Source organism: Trichosurus vulpecula, chromosome 4 (assembly GCF_011100635.1).
Source record: "Trichosurus vulpecula isolate mTriVul1 chromosome 4, mTriVul1.pri, whole genome shotgun sequence".
Lineage (NCBI taxonomy): Eukaryota > Metazoa > Chordata > Mammalia > Diprotodontia > Phalangeridae > Trichosurus > Trichosurus vulpecula.
Window position 1 is genome coordinate 130246302 of NC_050576.1, and position 14642 is coordinate 130260943.

The following is a 14642-nucleotide window of genomic DNA, read 5'->3' on the forward strand; positions in this document are numbered from 1 at the left end:
TAACAGCTCTTCCACTTACAAGCTCTGTTGTTTTGTTTTGCTTTGCTTTGCTTTGGACCAGTCTAGTGATTTCATTGGTATTGGGGATTCACATTAAGGAAAGTCCTTCTACCAGCTCAGATCAGCTGCCATTCCTCAACTTAGTCCTCGAGAGTTGACTATGGCAAATTAAGTGACTTATCCAGGGTCACAGAGTCTGGGTGTGTCAGAGGCAAAACTTAAACCCAGGTCTTCCTAACTCAGAGGCTAACCGTCTGTTATAATGTGACCACAAATCATTTCCTCTTTATGAAACCCACTTTCCTCATCTATGAAATTAAAGGATGGGATTAGATGATCTTGTAAGCTTCCATGGCTTCAGTTATTTCCTCTGTGCAAATGACTCCTAAATCTCTATATGCAGCCTTGAACTCCTGATCTGGTTCCATGTCCTAGTATGCCTTTAACATCTATGATATATGGTCTCCATCTGGATGTCCATAGGTACCTCAAACTCCAATACCCAGAAACATATTCCTCATCTTCTTCCTAAAACCTACCCTTCCTCTCAACTTCCCTGTTTCTTCTGATTTCACCATTATCCTCCCAATCATTCAGATGCAAAATCTCGGGCATTCTTTAGTCTTCCCTCTTCCTCATTCTCTTCTTGTCTCCAGTTACCCTGTCCTATTTATCCTACTTCCATAATATTGTTATGGAACCCTTGAAAAAAGGGTCATCTAGTTTATGTTTAAAGCCTTCCAGTGACAAGGTCCACTTATTCCCAAGTCAAACCACTCCACTTTGGGATTTTGTTGTTTAGTTGATTCATCTTGTTTGATTCCTAGTAACCCCATTTGGGGTTTTCTTGGCAAAGATACTAGACTGGTTTGCCATTTCCTTTTCCAGCCCATTTTACAGGTAAGGATGGGGTTAAGAGACTTGCCCAGGGTCACACAGTTAAGTGTCTGAGGCCAGAGTTAAACTCAGTCTTCCTGACTCTAGGCCCTGTGTTTTATCCATTGTGCCACCTAGTTGCCTAAGACTATTTTAATAACTTCCTGTTCTTTCTCTCTGCCTCCATTGTCTTTCCTAGCCAATACACCTTTCACAGAGATGCCAAAATAAACTTTCCTAATGAAATGAAACTTAACCTTGGACCATATATGTCCCTTCATTGGCTATCCTTTGCTTCATCCTCCCTTATCCCATCCATTTTGCTGTAAATGTAGATCATAGTCTATAGAAGTGGGCAACATTTTTTTCACATAAACAGCTTTCTTAATTGTAGAGCCCAGGCATGCTGAGTTTATTAGCAATCTGGTTATTTGATATTTTGAAATAGTTTTAAAATACTTAAATGACTTTTGAAAATCTCATCTTTAAATTTCTAATAGCTACTCCATGGATTATTACAAGCTAACAAGTCAGTTGTTGTGTCTAAAGAAACCACTGCCCTGTTCTTTGTACATGAAGCAACCCGAGTATTTCATGATCGCTTAGTTGATACTGAGGAAAGAAAATATTTTTTCCAGCTTCTTTCAAATGAGCTAGAACTCTATTTTGAGGTAAATGTATTCATTTTTTTTAAAAAATTCATTCTTTCATTAAGAACTTTGGGGAAAAGAATGCTGTTTTCATAAATAGTCCTGAAATTTGTTAAGTATAATTTTTAAAATTGCTTTTAAATTAAATATAATTTCACTTGGAAAATCACTGAAGAGTCTCCCTAAGGATGTCACAAAGAAGCAACAGTCTCTGGGCTCAATAGATTTCAGGTTAAGTTCTCTACTTCATCTGAGATATTTGTTGAACTTGTAGAAAATCCCATTCCTACCAGTACCATCAGAAATACTTTGAAAATTTAAATGAAGCTATCATCTCTCAACGGGAAGAGAGAGAAGCTTCCAATGTATGTCTGGGCCATGGGAAATAGCCCCCATGACCCCTGCTGAGGAAGGGAAAAAACTTTTTTTTTCCCATCAAGAAAAAAGAGAAGAGTTTTCTATAAATGTTGGAAGTTCTTGGTTCTCCCCCTTCCCTCACTGGGACGGCCAAAGGAAGAAAGAGTTTTCTCCACTGGTGGCTGAGAAGATTTCAGTTTTTGTCTTTTCCTGGTAGGATAGCCAAAGAAGAGTTGGACCAGAGGACCTTAGTTTCCAGAGGAATTGGACTTTTTTGTCTATCAGTGTCCCCAGAATAGTGGTGAATGCATCAGTGTGTCCACCAAACAAGCCAAGGACAAACTAGACACACTGAGATAAATCAGCTTCAGGACTCTACAAGGAATTCAGCAGAAAACTTCACCACACCTAAAGGGAACATTCGGCACACTCCAGCAAAAATGACTTCTGGGAGCTGTTACCATCTTTGTACATGTGCTCTATGCTAACCCAACCTGGACTCTGTATGTTCTTATGGGAAAGTATGTCATGGACTTTGGAAGGAAGGGGGAATGTTTACATACCAACTGTTCTTACTACATCACCATAACAAATTCTCCTTCCTAAAAGCTAATTAAATCTGGCTGATGAGTTGATACCAACTGATAAGCATGAAAATAAGCATGCTGGTGGAGGCTCATGAGCTACAGCTTTAAAAAAAAAACTGTCCTCTACTCCTTTGGAACTAATTCTTTAGCCCCAAGGGAGCACAGTAGCCACCCTCCAGATTAGGAATTAGGAATTGTGAGTGAGATTAGGAATTGAAGTCGTAGCTAAAAAAGCAAAAGGCGGTTACTGTGTGTCTCAAGTTGTCATCAAGTACAGAGTTACGGTACTCCTTACAAAGACAGAAGCCACAAGTCATAATATCGTAGATATAGAGCTAGAAGAGACCCTAGAGGCCATCAAGTCCAACCCTCTCATTTTACAAATGAAGAAACTGAGACTGAGAGAAGTGACTGGCCCATTGATATGAGTTTGCGGCATCTTAGAGCTTTATTCTTCACAAAGATGAGAAAGATTCCAGTAAGGGCAATAACTTGATATTGAAAGGCAAAAGAGGGGAAGGAAAACTCAGCAGCAAAGTAGTATAGAAATAACTAGTTCATTTTATATTGAAATGGAGGCTAATTCTAAAATGTAATTGCTCATGATCAGAGAAGACCTAGAATGTTCCTCTCTCTTTTCCTCCAGGAGAGAGATAGAAGAATTACAGCAGGGATGGGATTGATAAGACTTGGCAACTGATAGGTTATGAGGGATGGGGAAAAATGATGAGTCGAGAATGTCTCTGTAGTTGTAAAACTGAGCTAAGAGTACCCTCAATGGCTGAGCACAGTTAAGTACAGTGGAAAGAGCACAGCTTAGAAATAAAGCAGAGGTAGATGTGAAATTATAAAAAATTATTCTCAGAACTGGGGCATTTCTCCAAGAAATGGAGATAGCACCATTAGGGATGATGGTGAGATCTAAGGTATGATCCTCTCTATGGGAGTGAAGTGCTTCATATGGGGGTGGAAGAGATGGGTAAACTAGAAGATCAGGACATTGATATGCATATTGAAGTGTGAGAGGCAGGGGTGGTAAGCTGCAAGCCTGGTGCTGAACTTTGTGAAAATTGATTGAGACATTTTGGTCAAGGATCCATATTATTTTTCAAAAACTATTTTTGGAGAATTAAGTTCCTCCATCTAGTAGAATTACACTAAAAACAGCTTGAATTATTCCCAGTTTCATGTCAAAACTCTACTGCAATAACGTCAGCTTTGTATCTCAGTTGTTTACACACACAGGTTGCCAGATACATATTTTCTAAAGTGAGTCTATGTTACTTCAGTTGTAGTTAAGGAATTTATGATGTGTTTTATTTGAAAATATACCATTATACCTCATCACTCACAAGCAAATATTCAGACTGAGAAGTTTGTGACGCTGCTAAAAATGTCTTCAAGCAGATCATTGGAAGCAACAGGCCAACTCTATTTGCCAGGTTTTCTCTTTTTTCAGCGCATCATTATGTCCATCATCTGTCCTGCTGATCTACTATTGGGACAGCATCTCAAGACTTGCCTCAACCATATTTTTCCAGAACCACATGAAGACATTAAATAAGTGAGAATATTTGCACCTAGTATTAGTTAATTACTATTATTACAAAAGTCATTTGAATTATGTGAGTTCTGTTCACCATAATTGATGAGGGTAAGGCATCCTAAAGTTGTGGTCATATTGAGACATCCAAATAGATGTGCACAAAAATGGAGATGTAGAAGGGATACTGGACTGGAGGTCTGAAAACAGGCATTCTAATATTAGTTTTGTTATCAAATAGATCTAAGACTTTGAACAAATCACTTTCATATGGGGAACTTTAGTTTCCCATCTACAAAATGGGAAAGCTGTATTAGATGATTGAGGATCAAAGTTCTATTCAGCTCTAAAATTCTTTGATTTTATCATTGAGTGTAACAAGCTTAGTTCCAATTTGGGTGATGGAGAAAACAAGAAATTAAAACCACAAAAGGTATTTGTTTTGAGAATGTAACAATGAGGACTAAGGCCCTTTATGTAGAAATCTACAGTTGTTAAAGTCACACATTAAAATCATGGGATTATATGCTATGTCCTGTATCATGTTTCCTCCAGAAAAATAAGTCTATCTTATCTCTAACTTTTGCATGTAGATGCTAATCCAGAAATAACCACCTTAATAACTCTTAAGAATGTGTAAAAGTTACCAAATCATGTTTTAAATCAGAATTCTTAGAAACATATAGGGTTTCTATGCCAGTCTGAGAACTTTCACTGAGACTGAATAAACTAGTAATATTTGTGTGACCCTAATGCTTATGAACCTAAATACAATACAGAAATTTGTTTGAGATTTTTTTTCTTCAGTAGTAATTTAGTTAGACACTGCTGAGTGTCACTGGTTTAAAGTTCCCAAGTTCCCCCTTGTAAATACCAAGTTTGTATAAAGAGCTGAGAACACCACAAGCCAGCCTGAGGATTTCACCAGATCAGGAAACAAACATGAAGACAGTAGCAGTAGACCACCTAGTCATCCATAACTATACCTGGTACCAGAGACAGGATCATGAGACAGGATTTCTACTAGCAGAGAGTGGATATTGCTACAACAGGTGTATGGGCCACAGAAGACAGTGGAGTGTGTTGGAATCTCTAAACCACCCCAAGATTGAAGTATCTATGTAGGTTCCTACATTGATCTAACTTTTGTGAAAGACTGCAAATTACATTGGAAGATGCTGTGGAACCTAAGGCTCTGCTTTCCCTGTCTGCAAAATATCTTACAGTTTGAAGTTGTCTTTTAGTCAAATTTCACTTTGGCTCCTTAAGGCCATATCGTCCCACAAGCAGAAAGGTTGTTATCCACCATCAAGCAGAGAGATTTTCTCAAGTTTCACCCAGTTTATAGGGTTAAGCCCATAGAAATCCCTGTGATGTTCCCAAAAGAGAATCTGGGCTCTTTTTTATATGACCATCTCAGACAACAAGGGATTGCATTAGTCTCACTGATAAGTAAAATTATATTTTATTGGGTTTTGTTTTTAAAAAATGAATTTTCTTCCCATAGATTGTATGGCCTAGAGACAAAATAATGGATGACTTACCTTTGTATGTGGATTTTTTGGACGTAAACAAACCTCATAGAAGAAGGATCTATCAGAACTGTAATAACCAGAAAAAACTTGCAGATATACTTTCTGAATTCCAGCTGTCATTGGGCTCAGCTGGTTTGGAGGTAATGAAAGATGTTAGATAATCTGTCACCAGTAACTACTGCCTTACACTTTTAAGGAACTTTTCAAACATATGGGACAGAAAGAAAAATCCACCCCTCGAGTTTCAAAATGAGCTCTTATAAAAGTGTAACGTTTTGAATTATTTTACCCCGCAGGTAAGATATGATCTTAAAGATGAGAAAGTCAAGTGTTGGCAGCAGGGCTGTAAGGGGTAACATCCAAGGAAAAGAATTGGTGGAGTAGAGTTATAAAAGTAATGTCAGATGGAAATTACACAGAAAGAGAAAGCAGGGAAAGGGTTCACAGGACCAGAGGTTTCCTCAGAGGCCAAGTAGTCCAATGTCCTTCAAGAATGAAGGTTCTATATAAGATTACTTCCTTGAGGGGACGCTTCATGGGGAAGAGGAGAAAGAGAGCGGCAGCTACAAGCCTTTTGGGGATAATTTTTCCCTGTTTCTGAGTATCAAGCACGTGATAGTCATTCAGCAAAGGAGAGAAAGTAGAGGAAGGATCTCCTGAAATGGAGAATGCCGCAGCCGCTGCTCCTCATCTTGTTTTTGTCTTCTTCCTCTCTGGCTTTGCTTTCCGCCTCAATCAGAGAGGCAGCACTAGCAGTCAGCTACATGATTGAGATTGTCTTGTATGGGTTACGCATTATTCAAGTTTTCTCCTCTCAGATTAAAATTTAAGTCATTTTAAAGACATGATTGTTAAAGTTCCTTCTTTAGTTCCTCTCTCCTATTATGCCAATCCCCAGGGGAACTAGACATTCCACCACCCTGGTACCACTGAAATTTGTTTATTCCTTCCATTTCCTCTCCTAGCTTTCCAATTCAATGGTGTTGTTCAAGGAAGCCACGGAACATGTTTGCAGAGCTGCAAGAATCCTTCGACAGCCAGGGAGCCACATGTTCCTGGTAAGAAAAGAAAGCTTACGAATAAACATTTAAAGTTCTCACGTTGTAGACAACTTAAGAAATCCGATAAAAATGGCCATTGAAAAGCACCATGCTTGAAAGTTTATGGATTTTAACAAAAAGATTTCTTGGGTGTGATTAAGTTGTAAATCCATAAAACAGGGTAATAGTTCTCGAGTGTTTTACATAAGGCACCATCAATACATAAAACAATACCAAAGTAGGTTATGTGTGTGTGCAGACGTGTGTGCATAGGATGGATTTGGCGCCATCTAGTGGTCCTTTAACATTAGCTCACTTCAATCGTCTACATGTGTGTGACCTGCTTTGAAGAAAGGTTCCACTGGTTGACTTAAATAATATTGTGCTCATCTTCCTAAAATTATGAGCTTTACTTAAAAAAACATTATTTAGGCCCTAGAAGTTGAGAGTTACACACCTAGAGAAATCCCATTGCACAAATAAAAGATGAAAAGTTAGAATAAGACTTTGAAGTAAACAAATTAGCCTCATGTCATTGAAACTTTGCTAGCCAGAACCTTTGAAACAAATGAATTATGTCTAGGGGCATTAAACAATTAAGTATTTTTGTCCCTTTATAAATAATATCACCGGTAGGATCCAACTAAATTAGAAAACTTTTTTTTTTAATTCACAATGCTACCCTCTGCTCCGGGGGCGCTGACACACAAGAGGATATGAGCAAATGATATTTCACAGAATCTTGGTGTTAGAGAGAATCCGAGGGGCCATCTGGTCCAAACTTAGAATCCCTCCTACAACATGACAAGTGGCCATCCAGCCTCCACTTGACAATCTCTGGGGCAGGAGAATCTATTACCCACTGGGTCAACAGCCCATTGTACTTTTGGACAGCTCTAATTACTAACAAGTATTTCCTTACATAGTCTGTCTTCCTTTACAACTTCTCCCAAATACTGTGAGTTCTTCCTTTTGGGAAGAAGCAGGAAGAGTCTAGTCACCTAAATATATTCACAGAATTACTTTAGATATCCTTCTACAGATGTATGGAGGGGATAAATGAGTAACTCTCTACTCATAGATAAAGAGACTCTGTGAATTGCCCACATATAATCATGGAATCATATGTTTAGACCTGAGGAACCTTAGAAGCCATCTAGTCTGACTGCACCTCATTTTACAAATTAAGTAACTGAGCCCATAAAGCTTGTACCTTTTTATTGTATTCTTTTTTATAGAAAACTCAACTATGGTTTTGAATGATAAAACATGGTAGTTCACCTAGGTGGTAAGATTCACGGGTAGAATTTTATCTTTTTTTTTTGGAGGGGGGAAGGCAGGGCAATTGGGGTTAAGTGACTTGCCCAGAGTCACACAGCTAGTAAGTGTGTCAAGTGTCTGAGGCCAGATTTGAACTTAGGTGCTCCTGGCAGGTGCTCTACTAAAGCACCACCTAGCTGCCCCCACAGGTAGAACTTTAACCCAGGTTTTCTGACTGGGCTAATTCGAATCCAAAGAATGCAGCTCTGAAAAGGCATATGGACAAAAGTAAGACAAATGAAGAGCAAGGTTGATTGGTGACCTTGTTATTATAACTACTTTCTGGATCTCACTCATTGACTCTTGTTTCTATCCCTAAAAGATACAGCTATATGCAGTAATTAGGCTTTGCTGGAGCCATCCAGCAGCAGTCAAAAGCATCGCTATAGGTAATGATTAACACATTCTATGATACATTTTGGCTTAAATCTAGTCACATATACAGTAGGTTGTTCTTTAAGATTCCTAGAAACTAAAGAATGTGCGTATTAAAAAAAAAAGAATCAATGATGCAAATTATTTGTGTTGATAATGAATGTGTGTGTATTCAACAGTTCCTTTATATACCATTATTAGACTCCATGAGGATATATGTGTGACTTAATCAAGGATGATTTGGTCAATAAAAGGCTGTAGACACATCCTGAGATCACATAAATTATCAATATTAACTTTGAGAGGGGCTAGAAGCTTCAGAAAAAAAATACCTTTTGGGGAAGTGAGCAAAAAGTTAAGAAAATGGATACTTGAGAAAAGGATTTGGATTTCTGGACTATGGATTAAATATAGATGGTAGGCTGCACCTAATGAGAACAACTAAAATTAATTTACCTGAAGTTTTGCAAATATGATAAGACTGTCTTTCCAGATCATATTCAAATTTGATGAAATGTTCTCATGTTGCTTTTTCAAAGGACTCCTTAAAAAAAGTGTGATGTGGTAAATGTAAGAAAATTATCTTATCTTAATAGGGATAGGAACCAACCTTGTTATTTCACTGGTATAAGGAATTCTCTGGTGAGGAAACTCCCTCTACCAATGTAGGTTGGCACCTTCTCTGCAACTTATAATAGAGAGTTGCCTGGTAGGTGGGGGAGGGCACTGAGGGGTTATGTGACTTGCCCTGGATCACATAGCCAGTGCATATCAGATGCAAGACTGGAATGCAGGTCTTCCTGCTGCAAAACCAAATCTCTAAAAGTATAGGACTTTTTTAAAGCTGACTGAGAAGAGCTACCAAAAATCTAAGCTATACTCACTCTCTCCTCTTACCATAAACAAACAAAATTATTTGTTGAAAGATTTCTCAAAACATCTGTTTGTTTCATAATCTGTTTTCTCCCTTAAAGATTGGAATAGAAGGATGTGGAAAAGAAACATGTGCCACCCTTGGCTGTTATTTGGGAGATTGCAAGCTCTACAGATTATCCACGGCTCGTACTTATGGCCACCTGGAATTCAGAGAAGACTTAAAACAAGTCTTTCTACAAACAGGACTAGAAGGAAAACCCACTGTTTTGCTTATTCTTGATACACATCTAACTCAGGTAAGCAGCTTTTGTTATGGATCATTGTTTTAAAGACTGACATGTAAAATATCTGTGTTGCAAAAAAATGACAGTTCCATAAAACTGTGTTTGCTTCCTTAGCATTTTAATTCATTGAAGATATTTGGTAAGGCAATCTGAGTCATTTGATTCAATTCCCTAACGAAAGTAAAATGCCTGATTGATGTTCTATTTACTTAGTTTTCCTAAAAGTCATCTGTTTTAAGTCAAAAAACTTCATTTTAGTTTGTTTATTGCCTAAACTTATTTCCAGTAGTTAATTAAACATTTGAAGGGACAAGTTAATTTTTTTCAATTTTTTTAAACATTTTAGTTAAAGTTTTGAGTTCCAAATTCTATCCCTTCCTTCCCTCCCTCCTCTCTGAAATTGTAAGCAATCAGATATAGGTTGTACATGTGCAATTATGTAAAACATTTCCATATTAGTCATTTTGTATGAGAAGACCTGAATAAAAAGGGGAAAATGAAAGAAAGAAAATGAAAAATAGCATGTTTCAGTCTGTATTCAATCAATATCAGTTCTTTCTCTGGAGGCAGATAGTATGCATCTTTGTTAGTCCTTTGGGATTGTCTTGGATCATTGTATTGCTGAAAATAGCTAAGTCATTCACAATTTTTCACTGAAGCATATTGCTGTTACTGTGTAAACATACTCCTTGTTCTGTTCACTTTTCATCAATTAATGTAAGTCTTTCCAGGTTTTTCTGAAATCATCCTGCTTATCATTTATTACAGCACAATAATATTCTATTACAATCATATACCATAACTTGTTTAGCCATTCCCCAGTTGATGGACATCCCTTTAATTTCCAATTCTTAGCCGCCACAAAAAGAGCCACTATAAATATTTTTGTACAGATAAATCCTTTTCCTTCTTGGGGGATGTCTTTGGGATATAGACTTAGCAGTGGTATTGCTGAAACAAAAGGTATGCACAGTTTTATATCCCTTAGGGCATAGTTCCAAATTCCTCTCCAGAATGGTTAGATCAGTTCACAAATCCACCAGCAGTTCATTAGTGCCGCAGTTTTCCCACATCCCCTCCAACATCCAACATTTTCTTTTTTATTTTGTCATATTGGTCACTCTGATAGGTATAAGGTGGTACCTCAGAGTTGTTTGAACTTTCATTTCTCTGATCAATAGTGATTTAGAGCATTTTATATGACATAGATAGCTTTGATGTCTTTGTTTGAAAACTGTTCATATCATTTGACCATTTATCAGTTGGAGAATGACTTATAGTTTTATAAATTTGACTCAGTTCTCTATATATTTGAGAAATGAGGCCTTTATCAGGGATACTTATTGCAAAAATTTTCTCCCAGTCTGCTTTCCTTATAAATTTGGTTGCATTGGTTTTGTTTCAGCAAAACTTTTTTTTAATTTTACATAATCAAAATTTTCTATTTTCTATTTTGTATTGTTCTCTATGACTTCTTTGATCCTAAATTCTTCCCTTATCCATAAATCTGACAGGAAAACTATTCCATGCTTTCTTAATTTGCTTATAGTATCATCCTTTACGTATAAATCGTGTACACATTTTGACCTTTTGGTATACGGTGTGAGAAGTTGGTCTATACCTCATTTCTGCCATACTGTTTTCCAGTTTTCCCAGCAAGTTTTTGTCAAATAATGAGTTTTTGTTCCAAAAGCTTGGATCTTTGGGTTTATCATATACTAGATTACTATAGTTGCTCGTTATAATGTAATTTGCGCCTAATCTATCCCACTGATCTAACCCTCTATTTCTTAGCCAGTACCATACTGTTTTGTTTTCCTTTTTTTAAATAAATTTTTTTTTATTTTTAGTTTACAGCACTCGATTCCACAAGTTTTGGGGTTCCAAATTTTCTCTCCCTCCTTCTCCTTCCCCCCACCAAAGGCGGCATGTAATCCAATGTAGGTTCTACATATACCTTCACATTGAACTTATTTACATAATAGTCCAGTTGTAAAGAAGAATTATGACCAATGTAATGATTCATGAGAAAGAAGAAATGAAACCAAAAAAAGAAGGAAAAAGAGAGAGCAAATAGTTAGCCTCAATTTGAATTCAGACTCCATAATTCTTTCTCTGGATGTGCATAGCTTTTTCCATCATGAGTCTTTTGGAGTTGTCTTTAAACATTGCATTGATGAGAGGAGCCACGTCTATCAAAGTTATTCTTTACAGATACCATGTGTCTGTAATCGTGTATAATGATCTCCTGGTTCTGCTCCCCTCACTCAACAACAGTTCACATAAGTCTTTCCAGGTTATAATGAAGTCCATCTGCTTCTCATTTCTTATAGCATAATAGTATTCCATTACATTCATATACCACAACTTGTTTAGCCATTCCCCAATTGGTGGGCATCCCCTTGATTTCCATTTTTCCTTGATTTCCATTCCTTTGCCACCATAAAAAGAGCTGCTATAAATATTTTTGAACATATGGGTCCCTTTCCATTTTGTGTGATCTCTTTGGGACATAGCCCTAGAAGTGGTATTGCTAGGTCAAAGGGTATGCACATTTTTATAGCCCTTTGGCCATAGTTCCAAATTGCTCTCCAGAATGGCTGGATCTGTTCACAACTCCACCAACAATGTATTAATGTTCCAATTTTCCCACATCCTCTCCAGCATTTATCATTTTCCTGTTTTGTCATGTTAGCCAATCTGACAGGAGAGATGTGGTACCTAAGAGTTGTTTTGATTTGCATTTCTCTAATCAGTAGTGATTTAGAGCATTTTTTCTTATGACTATAGATATCTTTAATTTCTCCCTCTGAAAACTGCCTGTTCATATCCTTTGACCATTTCTCAGTTGGGGAATGACTTGTATTCCTATAAATTTGGCTCAGTTCCCTGTATATTTTAGAGATGAGGCCTTTATCGGAGACACTGGTTGTAAAGATTCTTTCCCAATTTTCTGCTTCCCTCCTAATCTGTTGCATTGACTTTGTTTGTACAAAAACTTTTCAGTTTAACATGATCAAAATTATCCATTTTGCGTTTTATAATGCTCTCTATCTCTTGTTGGGTCATGAATTCTTCCCATTCCCACAAATCTGACAAGTAAACTATTCCTTGTTCTCCCAAATTGCTTATAGTATCAGCCTCTATTCCTAAATCATGAGCCCATTTTGACTTTATTTTGGTGTATGGTATAAGAACTCTTTTCCAATTTTCCCAGTAGTTTTTGTGAAATAGTGAATCCTTAACCCAGAAGGTAGATTCTTTGGGTTTATCAAAGAGTAGATTGCTATAGTCGTGTAGCTAACATTACAATATTAAATAATAGAGGTGATGATGGGCATCATTGCTTCACCCCTGATTGTATTGGAAAAGTTTCTAGCTTATCCCCATTTCAGATAATGCTTGCTGATGGTTTTAGATAAATATTACTTATCATTTTAAGGTAAGTTCCATTTATTCCTATGCTCTCTAGTGTTTTTAATAGGAATAGGTCCTGTATTTTATCAAAAGTTTTCTCTGCATCTATTGATATAATCATATGAGTTGTTAGTTTTGTTATTGATATGGTCAAGTATGATAACAGTTTTTCTAATATTGAACCAGCCCTGCACTTCTGATATAAATTTCACCTGGCCATAGTGTATGATCCTTGTGATATATTGCTGTAATTTCTTTGATGGTATTTTATTTAAAATTTTTGCATCAATATTCATTAGAGAAATTGGCCTTCTCTGTTTTGGCTCTTTCTGGTTTGGGTATGAGCACCATATTTGTGTCATAAAAGGAATTTGGTAGGACTCTTCACCTATTTTTCCAAATAGTTTCTGTAGTATTTGGAATTAGTTGCTCTTTAAATGTTTTGCAGAATTTGCTCATGAATCCATCTGGTCCTCGGGATTTTTTCTTAGGAAGTTCATTGATGACTTGTTCAATTTCTTTTTCTAAGATTGGGTTATCTAAGTATTTTATTTCTTCTTCTGTTAATCTGGGTAATTTATATTTTTGCAAATATTTATCCATTTCATTTGGATTGTCAAATTTATTGGCATATAATTGGGCAAAATAGTTCTTAACAATCTTAATTTCCTCTTCTTTGGTTGTGAGTTCACCCCTTTCATTTTGGTACCAGTAATTTAGTTTTCTTCTTTCCTTTTTTTAATCAGATTAACTAATGGTTTATCTATTTTATTGTGTTTTTTTTTTCGTAAAACCAACTTCTAGTTTTATTTATTAGCTTAATGGTTTTCTTACTTTCAATTTTATTAATCACTCCTGTGATTTTTCAGGATTTCCAATCAGGTGTTTAATTGGGGATTTGATGAATTAATTCTTTGGATCCCATTGTATTACACCACTGTTCTCCTGATTCCCTATGCTCACAACTTGGAGTTATAATTTACTTCTGAATTGGAACACTAAGGCATTTGAAGTATATAAATAAGTTTGTAAGTAGTGATATGAGTTTGCTATCTGTGACTCCTTTCATCATAATGTAGTTTCCTTGTTTATCCTACTTATTTTTTGAAGGTTTGTTTTTGCTTTGTCAGGTAGTATAATTGCAACTCCTGGGTTTTTTTTTTGTTTTATTTTAGTGCACTTGATGCACAGTACTTTCTTTCCATCCCCTCAGTTTAATTTTGTGTATTTCTTTGTTTTTAAAATGTTTCTTGTAAACAACAGATTGTAAGATTTTATTCTCTTATCCAATCTGTTGCTCTTTTTTCTGTCGTATTGAATTGTTTAATTCATTCATATTTAAAGTTGAGAGAACTATGCTTATATTTTCCTACATTTATTGCTAATATTGAGTTTTCAGGTTATTATTTTTCCCTTCTTCTGCTGTAAATGCAGTACTACGTTCCTTCAGTCACTATAGCTTATTCTTTTTTAAGGTGACCTTAGTCCCCAGTGGCTCTCTTCCTCTCACCTCCCATCCCCTCTTCCTGTTAGTTAGCCCTTTCTCTTATGGGGTTTTGCTTAGAAGTTACTTTTTTTTCCCCTGCTTTTATTTTGGCATTTAATTCCTCTCTTTTTTTCCCTCTCAGTCAAGTAGGTTCCTCTTTCCTATTCTCCCCTTAAAATAGTCCTGTTCATCAGGGTTGTTGTTTTTCTTTTTATTTCATTTCTGTACCCCTTTCCAGAAAGGGTTTCTCTCCTTCTTCATTATCAATCCTTTCTTCCTGTCTTCTTTAGGTCCTC

The 14642-nt window shown here is 36.5% G+C and overlaps 1 protein-coding gene across 1 annotated transcript in view; it reads left to right on the forward strand.

The window, feature by feature from the left end:
* Nucleotides 1-14642, forward strand: part of DNAH14 (dynein axonemal heavy chain 14) — a 377809-nt gene that overhangs the window by 261071 nt on the left and 102096 nt on the right. Inside the window, exons 53-56 of the mRNA XM_036755542.1 lie at nucleotides 1377-1547; nucleotides 5521-5688; nucleotides 6514-6606; nucleotides 9258-9455. Of these exons, the coding sequence (XP_036611437.1) occupies nucleotides 1377-1547; nucleotides 5521-5688; nucleotides 6514-6606; nucleotides 9258-9455 (630 nt within the window). The remainder of the gene's footprint in view (nucleotides 1-1376; nucleotides 1548-5520; nucleotides 5689-6513; nucleotides 6607-9257; nucleotides 9456-14642) is intronic.